At 43.3% G+C, this 18,352-nt stretch overlaps 1 protein-coding gene across 4 annotated transcripts in view; it reads right to left on the minus strand.

Annotated features, from left to right (window-relative positions):
- Nucleotides 1–18,352, minus strand: part of LOC137525400 (signal-regulatory protein beta-1-like) — a 58,038-nt gene that overhangs the window by 29,743 nt on the left and 9,943 nt on the right. For 2 of the 4 annotated variants that reach the window (XM_068246479.1, XM_068246478.1), the window contains exons 3-5: nucleotides 17,023–17,322; nucleotides 3,911–4,210; nucleotides 1,255–1,362 (exon numbers count right to left, since the gene is read on the minus strand). In XM_068246479.1, the coding sequence (XP_068102580.1) occupies nucleotides 1,255–1,362; nucleotides 3,911–4,210; nucleotides 17,023–17,322 (708 nt within the window). The remainder of the gene's footprint in view (nucleotides 1–1,254; nucleotides 1,363–3,910; nucleotides 4,211–17,022; nucleotides 17,323–18,352) is intronic. The other 2 variants (XM_068246482.1, XM_068246480.1) reach the window with 2 other exon arrangements.

The following is an 18,352-nucleotide window of genomic DNA, read 5'->3' on the forward strand; positions in this document are numbered from 1 at the left end:
TACCTTCCTGGCTCCAGTGCAGGCGCAGTAGCAGCGCTGCGCTCCAAAGTAGGCGGAAATACCCGATCTCAGTCAGGTCCGTTCTACTGCGCAGGCACAAGTCTCCGGCGCCTGCGCAGTAGAATGGACCAGACTGAGATCGGGTATTTCCGTGTTCTTCGGAGCCGAAAGCTGCCACAGCGCCCCCACTGGAGCCTGAAAAGGTAAATATTGAACAGGCTGACAGATTTATCGGGCCGGCTTTGAAGGGCTGCAGCAAGACCCTCGTGGGACACAGGATGACGGGGGAAGCCTCATTAGGATCCAGAGGCTTCCCCTCCTGAGGTGAGTTCCCCCCAGGGGACGTTTTTCTAGTTACAGTGTCTCTTTAACACCACATCACAATGCAACGTCCCATTGTGAATAAGCCCTAAAAGGACGCTAAGCCATCCATACTAAAATACAGAGTACAGATTCCATTTTTTTTTTAATTAATAGTGACATCTTACTCTAAATTTAAAGAGACTCCGTAACAAAAATTGCATCCTGTTTTTTATCATCCTACAAGTTCCAAAAGCTATTCTAATGTGTTCTGGCTTACTGCAGCACTTTCTGCTATCACAGTCTCTGTAATAAATCAATGTATCTTTCCCCTGTCAGACTTGTCAGCCTGTGTCTGGAAGGCTGCCAAGTTCTTCAGTGTTGTGGTTCTGCTATGAATTCCCCCTTCCAGGCCCCTCTATGCACACTGCCTGTGTGTTATTTAGATTATGGCAGATTCTCTCTTCTCTCTTATCTTTTACAAGCTGGATAAATCGTCCTCTGAGCTGGCTGGGCTTTCACATACTGAAGAATTACAGACAAGGGCAAAGCTGTTTGCAAGAGAAAAAAGAGCAGCCTGAAACTTCAGTGCATGAGATTCTGCAGGGGGAAAGAAACACACAAATGATCTCTTGAGATTCAAAAGGAAGGCTGTATACAGCCTGCTTGTGTATGGATGTATTTTCTATGTGTGGACATACAGTACATCAACCTACTTCCTGTTTTGGTGGCCATTTTGTTTGTTTATAAACAAACTTTTTAAAACTGTTTTTAACCACTTTTAATGCGGCGAGGAGCTGCGAAATTGTGACAGAGGGTAATAGGAGATGTTCCCTAACGCGCTGGTATGTTTACTTTTGTGCGATTTTAACAATACAGATTCTCTTTAAGCCATTTCTATACCATCCAGGCATGAACATATTTTACTTATGAACTTGCATGAGAATGTCTTACCTACTTTCCCCATTTTTTTCCAGTAAAACAAGACACATAATACGAAGGCTAATATTGCAATGATCACAATTATAATGCTGGCTACACAGGTCCTAGTGTGCAGTTTCTCTGTGGAAGAAAAGGAAGACAGTGAATGGAATCCACATAACGTTGATGTTATAGAATTAGGCTAAGATCCCACTTATTACTATTATTATTACTAATATTATTCAGTATTTATATAATGTAGCAGTGACATCTTCTGCAGCATTTTACAGAGTACATAGTCATGTCACTGACTGTCCTCAGAGGAGCTCACTATCTTATCCTTCCATTTTGTTTGCTGTTTGTGGCTCCGCCCCCTTTCTGAATTTGAACCCCAGTCTCCTAGTGACCAACTTTACCAGGTTTGAGGCATCTGCAATTAACAGTGTAAGAATAGCAGCAATTTAAAAATCAATAGGTGAATTTTGATTGGCTGTTGTAGGCTCCACCCATTTTCCTCAACATTAATCCCAGTCACCCAGTGACCAACTGTGCAAAGTTTGAGAACACTGCCATTAACATTGTAACAATGGCTGCAGTTTATATTTTGCCATTGAAAATGAATTGCTGATTAGATTTTTTATGCTCTGCCTGATTTCTCTGAATTTTTCACCTCAGTCCCAAAGTAACCAAATGAGTCAAGTTTGGGGACTCCGGCTTTTATTACTGTTAGAATGGCAGCCTTTTAATTTTTTCCCATTGATGTGATTGGGTGAAATCTGATTGGTTGTTTGTGGTTTTGTCCAGGTGTGCAGGGTGACATGAGGCCATGAGAGAGAACGTCTTCCCAGGTAGTAAGGGACCTGTATACCATGTTTTGTTTAAATCGGTAAAGGAGTGTTCGAGTGATGGTGGCACATACATACACACACTCACACACGTCTGATTTTATATACTGGTATATAGATTTACAGTATATAGCACTTACATCCTCTGCAGCACTGTACAGAGTACATAGTCATGTCACTGACTATCCTCAGAGGAGCTCACAATCTCATCCTTGCCATAGTTATAGTCTAATTTCCTACCATATTATTATTATTATGTATTTATATAGCACTGGCATCTTCTGCAGCACTTTACACAGTACATAGTCATGACACTGACTGTCCTCAGAGGAGCTCACAAATGTAATCCTACCATAGTCATAGTCTAATATCCTTCCATGTTATTATCATATATCTATATAGCACGGACATCTTCTGCAGCACTTTACAGAGTCATGTCACTGACTGTCCTCAGAGGAGCTCACAAATGTAATCCCTCCATAGTCATAGTCTAATGTCCTTCCATGTTATTATCATATATTTATATAGCACTGACATCTTCTGCAGCACTTTACAGAGTCATGTCACTGACTGTCCTCAGAGGAGCTCACAAATGTAATCCCTCCATAGTCATAGTCTAATGTCCTCCCATGTTTTCATATATTTATATAGCATTGACATCTTCTGCAGCATTTTACAGAGTACATAGTCATGTCACTGACTGTCCTCAGAGGAGCTCACAATCTAATCTCTACCATATTCATACGTCTATCATACTACTGTTTAGGGACAATTTTAGGGCCTGGCAGCCCTGCTGCTCTATTTGGCTGCAGACATGTCTCTGAATCAAACCAGAAACAAGCATGCAGCTAATCTTGTCAGATCTGACAAAAATGTCAGAAACACCTGATTTGCTGCATGCTTGTTCAGGGGTTTATGGCTAACAGTATTAGAGGCAGAGGATCAGCAGGGCTGCCAGGTAACTGGTATTGCTTAAAAGAAAATAAATATGGCAGCCTACATATACCTCACTACAGTTGTCCTTTAAGGGCTCTGCCTTTGACATGGGAGAACAGGGTTTGAATTCTGGCTGGGGTCAATACCTATTCAGTAAGGAGTTGAAGGCAAGACTCCTTCATGCTGGGTACACACCATACGTTTTTCTGCTCAATAGATGGTTCGATAGATAATTTCCGACGTGTCCGATATTCCTTCCAATTGTTTTTTTGGCTCAATTTCTCATAGAAGTGAATGGAAAAAGATAAGAAAAACGAACAGAAGATAAGAGAATTGAGCGCAGAATTGAGCAAAGAATCGACCGGAAAAAAACGATCAGATGGAAAATCTAGAGGAAAAACTTATCGTGTATACCCAGCATAACACTGCAGGGTGGCCTCTTGAGCGCATCCCAGTGGCTGCACCTGTTGAGGGCTTTGAGTCCGACAGGAGAAAAGCGCTATATAAATGTTCGGATTATATAAATATTTGGATTACACCGAAGTGCCCGGAGGAAACCCACACAGACATGGAGAGAACATACAATCTCCATGCAGACAGTGCCCTGGCTGGGTTCCTGACATGGACAGCACAGCAGATACAATATACAAACTGCTGTTTCCACCCATATAATTGTGGTATCTGATATAACAGACATGTCAGAGACTCATGAACAGCAAGAATTTGCATTTTGATACCCCAACGGACACCACAGACACACTCAATACGAACATGTGTGAACAGCTCCTATAGATAGCAAAGGATCCATCAACGTGTCTGTTTGTCCGTTGTGGAAAATGCTCTGTTATCTTGTACAGTGTAAGTCTGGCCATAAATACTTGACTTCCTTAGTTGATGATTAATCATACCTTCAAAGTCAAGCTTGAAGTCCTCCTTTATTGGCGACTCTAGAGAGATGTGTTGGACTCTGCAGGAATAAGTCCTCTCCTGGTCTTTGTCAGTTGGGATGATTGTCACAGTTGTGTTCTTTTCATAGGTTCCATCATCGTTCCTCTTGATTGTTCCTATTTGCTGATTACACAGGGCCTCCCCATCTCTCAGCCATGTGATCTCAATTTCCGGAGGAAAGAATCCGGTCACCTTACAGATCAGAGTGTTCTCGTTATTCTTGTGGACAGTCCTGGTAGGTATGGACACGTGTGGCCTGGCTGTGATGATGGAGACAAATATATTTTAACATGATACAGTTGGAAAAAATTGCACAGGAACAGTTTACTACAGGATTATATTCTTGTTAGACTGTTGACATTTAGATCCCTACACAATTTGGGCCCTGGATGCATGAAGGACTTGCTGAAACTGTACCACACCTCTCACAACGTTGTTAGCCCCAAAGATCAGTGGCACGTGCCTCTCATCTATTCTGGGGTGTCCTGGATGTCCCACAGGCAGATTAGAGGCACCACAGCACCCAGCATGGCAGCAGGCCAGTTCGCCCAGCAGAAAGCCAGACCAGCCAACACAGAAGCCAAGTAACTCCGCCTAGTTATGTTTAAGTGACACTGCCTATTTCTGTGATATGCTGCATTTTTGTAACGTTTGCGGAATCGTTTCCGTAGTCAGCGCACAAGATGCGTGCTGACACGGCGGAAATTCTCCACAAGCGTATAATTAAGGTAGAACCCAGGTTAGGTGCTATGCACCTGTAGAGGGCAATTCCCACCGGCAGATGGAGCTGTGGAGTGCAGACGAGCACAGCCTCCGCACGGCCACAGATGCCAGATAGGAATTGTACAGATAAAGGCAAAGTAGGGCACGATAGCCCTCTAAGAGAGAGAGAGCACAGAGACAGACTAAATGTGTGTCCACCAAACTAGTCGCCACCCAGCGACGGTGAACACACATTAGCAGAAACAAAGCGGGAACGCAATCGCAGGAGAGAGGCGATTGCCAGAAGTGACACAAGACCAAATCAAGACAGAGCTCGAGAGGAGCAAAGGCACAGCAAACCACAATGAGAGATAAGGAAAACAACAAACGCTAGCTAAACGCGAACACCGCACTCATTCGCAACAGCGAACGCATTTATGGCGCGGTCTCCGCACGTTAAGCGCAACAGAGACAAGCACGCCACCCTAACTAACCAATGACACACAAACACGAAAATAGAGAACGCGAGCGCTTGCCTCACCGAGCCTACAGCAAGCGATCGTATCAGACAAGACAGACAGACGAACGGGAAACAGGAATAGGACAGATAAGATCCACCGCTCTTCCGCCAGATCGAGTGCGATCCGGGTTCAGGGACAGGACAGGAAAGATCCACTGCTCTTTCTGCCAGAGCGAGTGCGAACCAAGTACAGAAACAGGCTAGCAGGATCCACTGCCCTTTCCGCCAGAACGAGTGTGAACCAAGTACAGGATAGGTTTAGCAGGATCCACTGCAAGAGAGATAGGTGAGGTAGCTAGTAGCAACCGCTGCTCCAGCTTACACTCCAAGAATACAGATCAGAAGGATCCACAGCCGCTACTGCTAGAGGCTAGTGCGATCCAAACAGATGAACAGAAGGGGCTACCAGTAGCAACCGCTGCACTGGTTAGCACCCCCAGACAGACAGAATGATTTCCTGTCGACCACCGCTGGCGACAGGACAATCGCAGCAAAGAGGCAACACAGACAAAACAGATAAAGCAATCTAACTGCACTAGAGGAGCTGCCCAGTGCAGTCCCAAGAATTACTCTAATAAAACTTTAGCAAACAAACAGGGCTGATACTCTAGGAGAGTTCATCAGTAACAAACCATGAAGGATGACCAGCAAAGGATTCTGGGAGAACCTGGCTTTTATACTGCCAGCCTTCAAAGGAGGCAGCTAGGCGATTTGCATAACAAATTTATGTAAATCCCAAGCAGAGCAGGTCTGAAACTTGAAAAAAATAGACAAGTCTCTCTTCCAGAGACCTGCAGCCCACAGACTAGAGGAATGGACAAACAGCTGTCTGCCTGTGCAGCCAGCTGAGCGGATCATTACAATTTTCTTTTATTAATGGAGATGGAGGCTTCACCCAACATTTTGCTGAGCAGGCCTATTTAGACCACTGTTAAAGTGGATCCGAGATGAACATTTACTTATTGCATAATTGTGTTCCTTTCCTATAGTTTATAGGGCATTCCTCAAGCCAAATACTTTTTTGTTTTTGTTTAATACTCTAATTCCCTATAAACTAAACAAGCCACACCCACAGGTTTTCAGAGAGCCAAGGACAGTAGCAAGGGCTCATGGGAGCTCAGTCTGGGCAGGAGGAGGGGGAGGTATTACTAGCCAGAGATTTCAGAGGCAGAGGGGAGGAGGGGGTAATTAGGTTTTTTGCTCAAGATACAGATAAGCCTGCCTCTGTGTAATGTTTACAAACAACATGGCTGCTGTCATTGTATCACAGGAAGAAGAAATCATATTCTATTAAAGCTGTTTGCAGCTAGATTTGCTGTGTAAACTATCTAAACTTTAGATAAAATATATAGACAAGTTACTTGTAATAGTTAGTTTTTCATCTCGGATCCGCTTTAAGTTCATGTAATTTTGGCTCCACCCCTGGCCACACCCACATTCTGGTGTATGGTCACACCCATTTTCTGTCTGGAGTGCCCAAAAGTGCCCAGGATCTCTAAGGATCCTAGCAACGCCCCTGCCCAGAGGGCACCTTAAACCTTTTGGAGCCAGAGCTTTCTGTCATGCTGCCCCATCCTTTGGAATTCCCTACCACACCCAGTAAAGACAGCCCCATCCCTGAAGCTATTCAAATCCAGAGTGAAAAGCCACCTGTTTAGCCTGGCCATTTGCAGACTTGTAGAACTCTTCCTCTTTACCAAAATTTACCAATCAACCAATTACTGGTCTGAGCCTGCTTAGCCGCTTTGAGTCCTACATGAGAAAAGCGCTGTACAAATGTTGTTTGCTGTTGTTTTTGTTATTATTATTATTGGTTTATAAAGCGCCAACATATTCCATGGCGCTGTACAAAGTAAGAAACGAACATCGGGTACATAATAATACAGACAAATGGAATACAAAAATACACAAAGTAATGAAATTGGTGACAAAATACAGAATCGACACAAAATACAAAATTGGTTATGACAGTAACAAAAGTAACATGAATAAAATGTGTAATGAATTCCAAGACACAAAAGGGGGAGAGAGCCTTGCCCTTGTGAGCTTGCAATCTAAAGGAATAGGAGGAAACAAGAGATAGGGTAGTATACAATAATCGTACCTAGAGGCAGTGTGTTTTAGGATATCTAGTAGGAGTGCAACTTGGCTTTTAAACAAAGGGAAGTGGCCTAAGGTAGCGCATATGCTTGTTGGAACAAGTTAGTTTTGAGAGAGCATTTAAAGTTAACAAAGGTTGGAGAGTGAAGCACTTGCAAAATCTTGCATACGTGGATGTGACAAGGTAATTCTAGAGGAGGACAACAGAAGGTCATGTGCAGATCTGAGATTGCGGTTGGGTTGGTGTCTGGAATCTAGTGAGAAGGTGTACCAAGGAGAGAGATTGTGGAGAGCTTTGTAGGTTAGGGGTAAGAGTTTGAACTGGGTCCTTTGGCAGCCAGTGAAGAGCTAGACAGAGAGGAGCAGCAGAGGAAGATCGAGAAGAGAGATGAATGAGACGAGCAGCAGAGTTCAGTGTAGATTGGAGTGGGGCCAGTCTGTTAGTTGGAAGTCCACCAAGCCATATATTACAATAGTCCAGATGAGATATAATAAGCGCATATATGAACATTTTAGTTGTGTCCTGAGTGAGAAAAGGTGAGATGTTTTTGAGTTGGAAATGACAGGAGCTGGTTAGGGAGAAAATGTAAGGAATTATGTATAGTGAGAGTAATATTTCATAATGGGAATAATGTATAATGATAGTTGTTATCCAAGTGAATCCCTGTGACTTTCAGAATACTAACTGAAAAAAATCTATAATGGCTAGCTAGTGATCGAATTGCAACCTTCTAAAATTGTGTCGAATTGTGATCAAAACACATTAAAATTCACTCGAAGTGAAAGTTGGCATGCTGAGATGAACATGTACCGTAGTAAATATGTGTTGTCAACCCCATTCCGTGATTTATTCTGACAAAAGGCACAAAAAATCTGGACAACTCAACTTCTTTCACAGACATTCTGGGGGCATGAGTAAAAAAGTCTACAAAATGTCTAAAGTATGTCATTGTGCACAGTCAGCAGAATATTTAAGCGTTTCAACCTCTATCATATGGCATGTATGATTGGGGTGACATATACTGCACTATCAGATCCCAGGAACCTTTGGGCGCCAGTGGAGGAGTAACTGCCCAGTGCGCATGTATCAAAAAGGGCACCCGGAAAAAAGGGAGCGACATATAGCCGAAATGATAAGTTGTAAGGTAAAACAATAATTTTCGTTTACAGCTTGTAAACAAAAATGTAGTGCTAAATAGGCTAACCCCTAGACCCCCCTTTGTGTAAATATACATAATTTAATAAATTGTATATATTGCATATATTGTGCTGTAACTATACCTAACCTTACTCTAACACAGAACCCTCCCTGTACCTATCCCTAACCCCTAGACCCCCCTGGTGGTGCCTAACCCTAACCACCCCCCTGGTGGTGTATATTGTGCTGTAACTATACCTAACCCTACTCTCACACAGAACCCTCCCTGTACCTATTCCTAACCCCTAGACCCCCCTGGTGGTGCCTAACCCTAACCACCCCCCTGGTGGTGTATATGGTACTGTAACTATACCTAACCCTACTCTCACACAGAACCCTCCCTGTACCTATACCTAACCCCTAGACATCCCTGGTGGTGCCTAACCCTAACCACCCCCTGGTGGTGCCTAATCCTAACCACCCCCTTGGTGGTGCCTAACCCTAAGACCCCCTGGTGGTGCCTGACCCTAAGACCCCCCTGGTGGTGCCTAACCCTAACCACCCCCCTGGTGGTGCCTAACCCTAAGACCCCGCTGGTGGTGCCTAACCCTAAGACCTCCCTGGTGGTGCCTAACCCTAAGACCCCCCTGGTGGTGCCTAACCCTAAGACCCCTCTGGTGGTGCCTAACCCTAACCACCCTACTGGTGGTGCCTAACCCTAACCATCCCCCTGGTGGTGCCTAACCCTAACCATCCCCACTGCACAAATACCCTTACACACATATAAACAATAATATATTTAATCCTTAAAATACTTCACTATAAATAACATGAATAGAATAATTTCTATATTTGTAATAGAATAAATAGCGTTAAAATCATGTACAAATTAATAATATTATAAATAGAAAAAGGTGTGTGTGTGTGTATATATATATATATATAGTATATATAATAGAACAAATAGAATAGATAGTCTTACAATCACGTACGCATTAGAATTCTTAAAATAACAGTAATATTAAAAGCAATATATTAGTAAACATATTAGTAAGTTAATAAAACTACAGTATAATCGACGCATTATAAGTGTGAAAAACAAAGTTAATACCAAAAGCGATGTATTTCTAATAGTATAAGGTTGAAAACGATATTTAAGCATTATACGTATGAAAACTAATTTTAAATGACAAAATAAGTGTAAACGAAAATGTACTTGTTACAGTCCTGTAAGCGAATTTTTTAAAAACGGGAAAATAAGTAAAAGCTCCTATAAGCGAAATTTAAAAACAGAAAATAAGTATAATACAAAGTCAAAACGAACTTGTAAAGGATATTTGTTATAAACCTTATTCTGTAAACGAAAACTTTTGTTAACACGATCCCTGCAACCGCTATTTCTCGGGCGCCCTTTTTTCCTGTCGGGCGCCCAATATTTTGCATTGCAGTCTATGGCGGCGCCCTTTTTGTCAATTAGCCATGTGCACCCTTTTTTACTGGTCCCGTCCAGTGCTGTATCTTCAATGGCCGTCCATCTTTAGAGATCTCAGAACAGGGCTATTCAGTTCCATGGAAGGACCGGGCCGCTACTGCTATCGATTTGGGGGGCAAGCCACTAATCTTTACACCTACACCACTGGATTTGATTTAGGCATCAGGAATAGAATGTAGTGTTAAGCATCAAGGCATTTAGAAGAACGAAGTTAGAGACTGATGTCAAGAAAGTGGCGTAGCACTGGGGGAGGATAAGGTTAGTTTCAGGAAGGGTATTTCACATTGGTGGTAAGGGATGGGATATCAGAACATTTGGGGTGTAGGTTTGGGTTGTAGGTTAGGGTTAGGTATCACCAGGAAGAGTATTTTAAATTGTGTTGAAAAGAGGTTAAAATACCCCTGAACTGTGAAAAAAACCCATAGGACTACATGACCTTCTCCTGAGTGTCCTGACGATGCTCATTGTCCTCGGGGTCCCTCCTGTTCCCAGTTCTTTTATCCCGAGCCTTCCAGAAGTTCCTCTAAGTGGTGAACATTAAGGGCCCGTTTCCACTATTGCGTTGCGGAATCGCCGGCGAATCACCGCAGGCGAAATCGCTTGCGGGCGCGATTTTGCATGCGTTTTTTGCCGCGATTTCGCATGCGATTTCGCATAGGTTAGGGTAATGCGATTTTAACCATGTCACTGCCTGTGTGAATTAACATGGGTACCTATGCGAAAACGCATGCAAATTCGCGGCAAAAAACGCATGGGGAAAACGCATGCGATTTCCCTATTAAATACATTGCGTGTGATTCGCCTGCATTCCACACGCAAGCGAATTCTGAGGGCTCTGCCGTGCAGAAAAATCCTGCACAGAAAAACGCACAGCAAAACTGACAAGTGGAAACAGTCCCATTCACTTGTATTGGCTGTGAGAATCCGCATGCGGGCAACGCATGAGGATTCGCGATAGTGGAAACGGGCCCTTAGTCTAAACTGCACAGGTACAAGTTTCTAACTGCTCATGTTAAGTGAAAGTAATCATGGACAAGCGCTTGCTTTTACTAAACGGTTCAGTACTGTGCCTGTGTACTTCTGACTCGTGCGTCGCAACTTGGGGGAATTTCCTGGTTAAGTATTCAGTTGGAGGATCTCATCATCGTATACTTTGAGGACCGAGCGGGACCCCTGAGGACAACGAGCAATATCAGGACTACAGATGGCCCGAACTTATTCGCGTGAACATCGGGGGTTCGCTTTTGCGTCGAATTGTGAACATTATGTGAGTTTGACCCCCCATATACTACATCATTGGGCTAAACTTTGACCCTGTACATCACAGTCAGCAGACACATGGCAGCCAATCAGGCTGCACTCCCTCCTGGAGTCCCCCCCCCCCCCCCCTTATATAAGGCAGCAGCATCAGACATGTACTGCTGCTGTAGTAGTGAGAGAAAGGAGAGAGGTTGCTGCAGACATAGGGAAAGCTTAGTTAGGCTCTTGTTAGCTTGCTCCTTGCTGATATTTGTTGCATGGACCACCAGAAGCACCACCAAAACAGCTCTTTTGAGAGCTAATGTTCTTGTGATCTGCTAGCAGCAGCCGCTAACCAAACACAATAATAATAGTTTTTCTGGTGCGTGTACATGCCTAATTTTTCCGGCTGCACTGAGGCTGCAACAACAAAACAAAAAGGCATGTACATGTGTCAATTCCCCTTCGTGATCGGTACCTTGCCACGGTGAAGGGGCTTGCGTATCACAATGAAGCAATGACTATATGAGTGTGTTGGGGGGCACACCCAAGATAATAATATACTGGTAGGTGATCAGAGGCGCCAGCAGAATAAAATTAATATAAAATTGTTAAGAATTGCCGGGAGGGAAAGTGGTGGACTTCCCCTCAATAATTAGACACCAAGGTCTGTCATCGAATCAAACGAATACATTTATTCTATTACTATTGAATAAATGTATTCGTTTGATTCGATGACAGACCTTGGTGTCTAATTATTGAGGGGAAGTCCACCACTTTCCCTCCCGGCAATTCTTAACAATTTTATATTAATTTTATTCTGCTGGCGCCTCTGATCACCTACCAGTATACTTGAGTCCACCCCAGGTGGAGGGGTGACCCTACCCCATTTTTTCTGATCTACAGAGAGCGACTTCTTAATCCTGAGTGAGGACAGGTCTAATCTCCTCACCTGCCTATACAGTGGTTGCCTGAGCGGTAACCCATGTTTGTGAGTATAACCATCTCACCTATTCATTTCCCTTCGTATCTCTGACATACTACACCATATTGGGCTCTCGATTTCTCTCTTTTTTACCCAAGATAATAAGGTTGTTGCTTCATTGTGGACAGACCAAATTCGATCAGCTGGACAGTCACTGTTCTGTCATTGAGCTACCTCAGCCCGGCGGCCATATGGGCTTGAAAACCGCCACGGCCTGCACTCTGGCCATGGTGCGCACCAGTCTAGCACGGCCGTTACTACACAAACAGCTGTTTGCGGTGCGTTACACAGTGAGTTTGGTGTGTCAGTGTGAAGCAGTACTCTAATTACACTCCCTGATTGATGTATACACATGCAAGATGTTTTAAAGCACTTTATGCCTCCAATTTAGCAATGCAATGTGATTTCTGCCCTTAAAACCCTGCTGTGCGTCAAATCCGTAATTTTCCCGGGGACTTTTGGCATCTATCCCACTCCGCCATGCCGCCCTCCAGGTGTTAGACCCCTCTTTTCCATCACTTTTGTGGCCAGAATTAGTGTTTGTAGTTTTGAAAGTTCGCCTGCCCATTGAAGTCTATTGCGGTTCGCGAAATTCACGCGAACCAGAACTTTTGCGGAAGTTCGCGTTCCAGGTTCGCGAACCTAAAATCAGAGGGTCAAGCCATCTCTAGTCAGGACATTCATGAGAAGGTAATATAGCCCACCATGGGCTTCATTCAATAGTTTTTTACCCCAGTTCAGGGATACTATAAGCATCAGTTTGCTATGAGAAAGAAATTGTCATTAAAGAGGAACTTTAAAGAGAACTAGTAACAAAAAAGCCCTTCTGGGGGATACTTACCTCATTACAGGTTTTTTTTTAACCAAGGATTGAACTAACTTAATTCCAATCAATAGCTGATACCCCCTTTCCCACAAGAAATCTTTACCTTTTCTCGAATAGATCATCAGGGGGTCTGTGTGGCTGATATTGTGGTGAAACCCCTCCCACAGTGTGATGTCATGACTATGGCCCTGATAGTTTGCTGGCTGTGAACTTCATTGCATTGTGGGAAATAACAATTTTATCCAACCACCAAGCAACCAGCACCTCTGTCTGTGCATAGAACTCTCAGTAAGGAACATTCTGTACACCTGGCAGAACTAAAGAGGTCACCACCAGTGATAAATGCCAGAATGTAAATCCGGGAGCGGGAAGATTTTACAATGGACAAACACTGACTAAATAATCTATGGAAGAATATTGTAAACCATAAGCTATATGAATCCTTATGTTATTTTCACTACAGTTCCGCTTTAATTCCTCTCTAATAGATGCAGCCTCTGTAGAACCATAAGGCTCAGCGTGTCCTACATTTCCGATCATGCTGAGAAGTTACAGGATTATTACTTAAAAATATCTGAATGTTCTATGTGAAAAACTGCATGTCTCAGACTGGTCTGAGAGGACATGCAGGCCCAGGGGCATAGCAGCTAGAAACCATGGGGCCCGACAGCAACATTTTGGTTCAGAGCTCCCTCTGAAAACATTATAAGGTGCGTGATGAGAGTGGGGAGGGCTACAGACCTACAGTAATGGAGATGGGGAGATCTGGAGATGACAATACATTCAGGAAAAGTTACTGAGAGCATTATCAGAGTGTTTACCTTTTTACTTCCACTTTCCAAGGAGCATTGAGAAGGTTAACAGACTATGGGCTCAATCCAAGTCACTTTTTTCTCCTAGGTGATATTTACACACCCTATCAGTAAAAATGCCTTTCAATACCCTGACCAGACGTCCCATTTTTCCTGGGACACGTCCCAGGTTCAGGGTCCCCTGTCCCAGGCTGCAATGTGTCCCAGGTTATGTCCCACTTTTGACCGCCGGGTGTCCTAGGTGTGGGACTCTGTGGCCACATGAGGTAATGTTTGCCTCATTTACCATTTGCGGAGTTGGAGCAATCATTTTATGCTGTGTTTCATGTATAGGAGGTTAAGGTAGTTGCATTTAATTTGTCAGAGGTAACGATTATTGCAATTCATGTGTCAGAGGTAACAATTGCTACAGTTATTTGATGGCCATAGAGACTGCATTTGCTACTTTGGTGTTATTGTTGCAACATTTGGCATTTTTTTTGTCTCATAGTTATTAAAGAGACACTGAAGCGAACAAAAATGATGATATTATCATTTGTATGTGTAGTACAGCTAAGAAATAAAACATTAAGATCAGATACATCAGTCTAATTGTTTCCAGTACAGGAAGAGTTAAGAAACTCCAGTTGTTATCTCTATGCAAAAAAGCAATTAAGCTCTTCGACTTTCAAAGTCGTGGAATGGGCTGTTATCTGACTTTTATTATCTCAAGTGTTATTGAACTATTTACTTTTTCTCTGCCAGAGGAGGGGTCATTAGTTCACAGACTGCTCTGAAAGATTCATTTTGATAGCTGAGTGTTGTGTAATCTGCACATATTAGAGAATGATGCAATGTTAGAAAAAACACTATATACCTGAAAATAAAAATATGAGAATATTTTCTTTGCTGCTAAACTTCTAGTGATTATTCATAGTACACAACCAATTCATTATATCATATATTTTTTTTCGCTTCAGTGTCTCTTTAAATGATATGCTAATACTGCAGATTTCGCAATTTTCGACAATGTAATGCCACCGTAGTCATTGTCTAATGTCCTTCGAGAAACGCAGCACTTTACAGAGAATGTAGTCATGTCCTTGGCAGATCTTACAATCTAAACCCGGCCAATGTCAAAGTCTAATGTCCCGCCATATCATTATTATGTATTTATGTAGCACTTGCATCTTCTGCAGCACTTTACAGAGTACACAGTCATGTCATGGACTAACATTCATGATGCAAATCTCCCATTTCACCACATCATTGTGGGAACACTGCTTTCTTATGCATTTGTGGAACACTGCCTAATTCCCTTTAGGGTCACATTGCCTATCTTTGTTTTGGGAGGAAACTCTGGCCCACTGCCTCAGTTACATTATAGTTCGCTTCGCCCGCACCATGTCATGGACACACCCATTTTTCCACTGCCGTCATGGACACGCCAATTTTCCCACCGCAGTTATGGACACGCCCATTTTTGGCCTAGCATCCCCCCTCCGTCCCAGGTTGAGCCAAGAAAAATCTGGTCACTGTACTTTCAAGCCACCAGCAAGCAAGAAAATACATAGAATATTTTTGACAGACATTTTTTTCAGGTACTTTTTGGTACATTTTCAATTGCAGAGGGATGAAAAGTTATTTTAAACAGAAGATGAAAATGATTTTCGAGGAGAAAATGTAAGAGAGAAGTGCATTGGACCCTATGCCCTTTATTCAATCCACTTTTTCTTCAAGGTGATATTGTCACTCGTCACATCTATAAAATGCCTTGTAAGCCCCCAGGGTAAGCCCACAGCGAGCACGAAAATACGCAAAAAAAAAAGTACTTTTTCACCCACTTTTTTCAATTTTAAAGAGCTTAAAAGTTATTTTAGAAGATCAGAACAGAAGATCTAAAAGTATCAATTAGGAGAAAAAGATAATTAAAAAGGGGCCAATGTCCCATAATCTATTACCTTTTTTTTACTTAGAAGGTTTTCTCCAAAGAGATATTTTCAAACCCTACCAATAAAACATCTTTAAAACGCACTCCTCAAATATTCAAAATAAGTTTGATATTACTTTTTTACCTTCTCTTTAGTACTTTGTCAATTGCTAGGCAAGTAAGGATTAAAGCATGCCAGCACACTAGCCAAGTACATTGTAGGTAACTTTTTTTTTAAAGGATACCCGAACTGAAATGAGACATAATGAGATAGACATGTGTATGTACAGTACCTAGCACACTAATAACTATGCTGTGTTCCTTTTTTTTCTTTCTCTGTCTGAAAGAGTTAAATACCCTCACTGATAAGAAATTCCAACTATAAAACACTTTCCTAGCAGAAAATGGCTTCTGAGAGCAAGAAAGGGGTAAAAAAGGGGAATTTCTTATTAGTGAGGGTCACACTGTAGTCACTTCCTGTCTGAGTCAGGACTGAGTCAGCCACTTACATACCTGATATTTAACTCTTTCAGGCAGAGAAAGAAAAAAGGAACACAGCATAGTTATTTGTGTGCTAGGCACTGTACATACACATGTCTATCTCATTATGTCACATTTCAGTTCGGGTATCCATTAAATAGCACCATCATTTGGACAATATGTTCTCACCATACAAACATCAATTCCGCTCAACCACATGGGCCCCACCAGCTAGCCATTGTTTCCCCTTTGTGCCCCACCCCCCCCAAAAAAAATTGAAGCTAGAGCCACTACTTTAACCTGCCTGGCGTTCTATTAAGATCGCCAGGGAGGCTGCGGGAGGGTTTTTTTTTAATAAAAAAGTTGAAAGTTGAAAGTTGGCTGCATGAAAGCCCACTAGAGGGGCGCTCCGGAGGCGTTCTTCCGATCGCCTCCGGCGCCCAGAATAAACAAGGAAGGCCGCAATGAGCAGCCTTCCTTGTTTTGCTTACATCGTCGCCATAGCGACGAGCGGAGTGACGTCATCGACGTCAGCCGACGTCCTGACGTCAGCCGCCTCCGATCCAGCCCTTAGCGCTGGCCGGAACTTTTTGTTCCGGCTACGCTGGGCTCAGGCGGCTGGGGGGACCCTCTTTCGCCGCTGCTCGCGGCGGATCGCCGCAGAGCGGCGGCGATCAGGCAGCACACGCGGCTGGCAAAGTGTCGGCTGCGTGTGCTTCTTTTTATTTGAGCCAAATCGGCCCAGCAGGGCCTGAGCGGCAGCCTCCGGCGGTACTGGACGAGCTGAGCTCGTCCAGACCGCCCAGCAGGTTAAGGCGCCTCTTTAAATACAAAATACAATCTCTAAGCAGTGTAAACTGCATTCTTACCTCCGTACACCAGTGTGAAGTCTTCCTGGAGCGGTTGGGTGAGAGACTCATGTTGGACTCTACAGGAGAAGGTCCGCCCTCTGTCCTCCTCAGTGGGAGTTACTGTCACTGAGCTGGTCACACTGTACGTCCCATCCGGGAGTCTCTGGGGTTTCTCCACTATCACATTGTCCAGTATCTCTCCATCCTGGAACCATTTAACGTCAATGTCCACCGGGTAGTAGCCAGAGATGGAGCTCCGAAGGACACTCTCTTCATGTTTAATTACAACTTTATTAACAATTGAAAGTTTGGGAGTAGCTGTTGATTGGGAGTTTAAATAACAGAAAAAGTTCAATTTAAGTGCAAAAATACATTAAAGATGAACTTTACTAAATGTAATTTAAAGACTATAATTGCCTATATTCTACAATATCCATATAGATTATTTAGCCAGTGTTTGCCCATTGTAACATCTTTCCTCTCCCTGATTTACATTCTGAAATTGATCAGAGGTGGTGACATCTTTACTGCTGGCAGGCGCATCACTGCAGAATGTTTGGTTTGTTTTGAATTCTGAAGCCAGCAGAAATAAAACCTGACCTCCCAGAGTGCACTGGGAGAAGAAATTAGCACTCTAAGGGCAGGACTACATATCAATATACAGCAATATAAACCATAGATACAGTAAGTGTTTCTGATCTTGAAACCAGGAAAATTACCATAAAAGTGGATATCATGAGGGGTCATTCACGCTGGTGCAGTGGCGGCAGTGCTTTATTTCAGGCTTACGCAATGAAAGACTATGGGGCATATCAGACTACACACGATGCGGTGCTCCGGAAGTCCCTAATCTAACGCGAGAGCATACCTAAATTACCATGCGACTCCTGCGGTGACGTGCGGCGGTCCAGAAGGCATGTAAGTGTATGGCAACGCACGTTTTAAAATGACTGCCACAAGTTTTATGTGTCGCGCATGTGCAGAAGTGTATTTTAGCAATACAGTTCCGTGCACGTCATTGACTCGCCCACAGGAAGTGAGCGCTAGAGAGCATCACTTCCTGTATGTCCTGCTGCCACGTCAGATTACTGCATATTAATACAGTAATCCCGAAAGGCCTGTTCTTGGCAGTGCGGTGCGGTGTCCCTGGACCGAACTGCACCGCTACCATCAATAAGTAGTGTGAAGCCTGCCTCAATGATTTACTGCATTCTGCTATATGTCACTACAGGGCCTCTTTAAAGCCTATCTCTGGGGAAAAAAATTACCTGTAGCTTCTCATTATTGTCCACTATTGCCCCTGTTACAGTAATGTATTCCAATGCCCTTGCAGTCCTCCTATTCTCGG

Source organism: Hyperolius riggenbachi, chromosome 7 (assembly GCF_040937935.1).
Source record: "Hyperolius riggenbachi isolate aHypRig1 chromosome 7, aHypRig1.pri, whole genome shotgun sequence".
Taxonomy (NCBI): Eukaryota; Metazoa; Chordata; class Amphibia; order Anura; family Hyperoliidae; genus Hyperolius; species Hyperolius riggenbachi.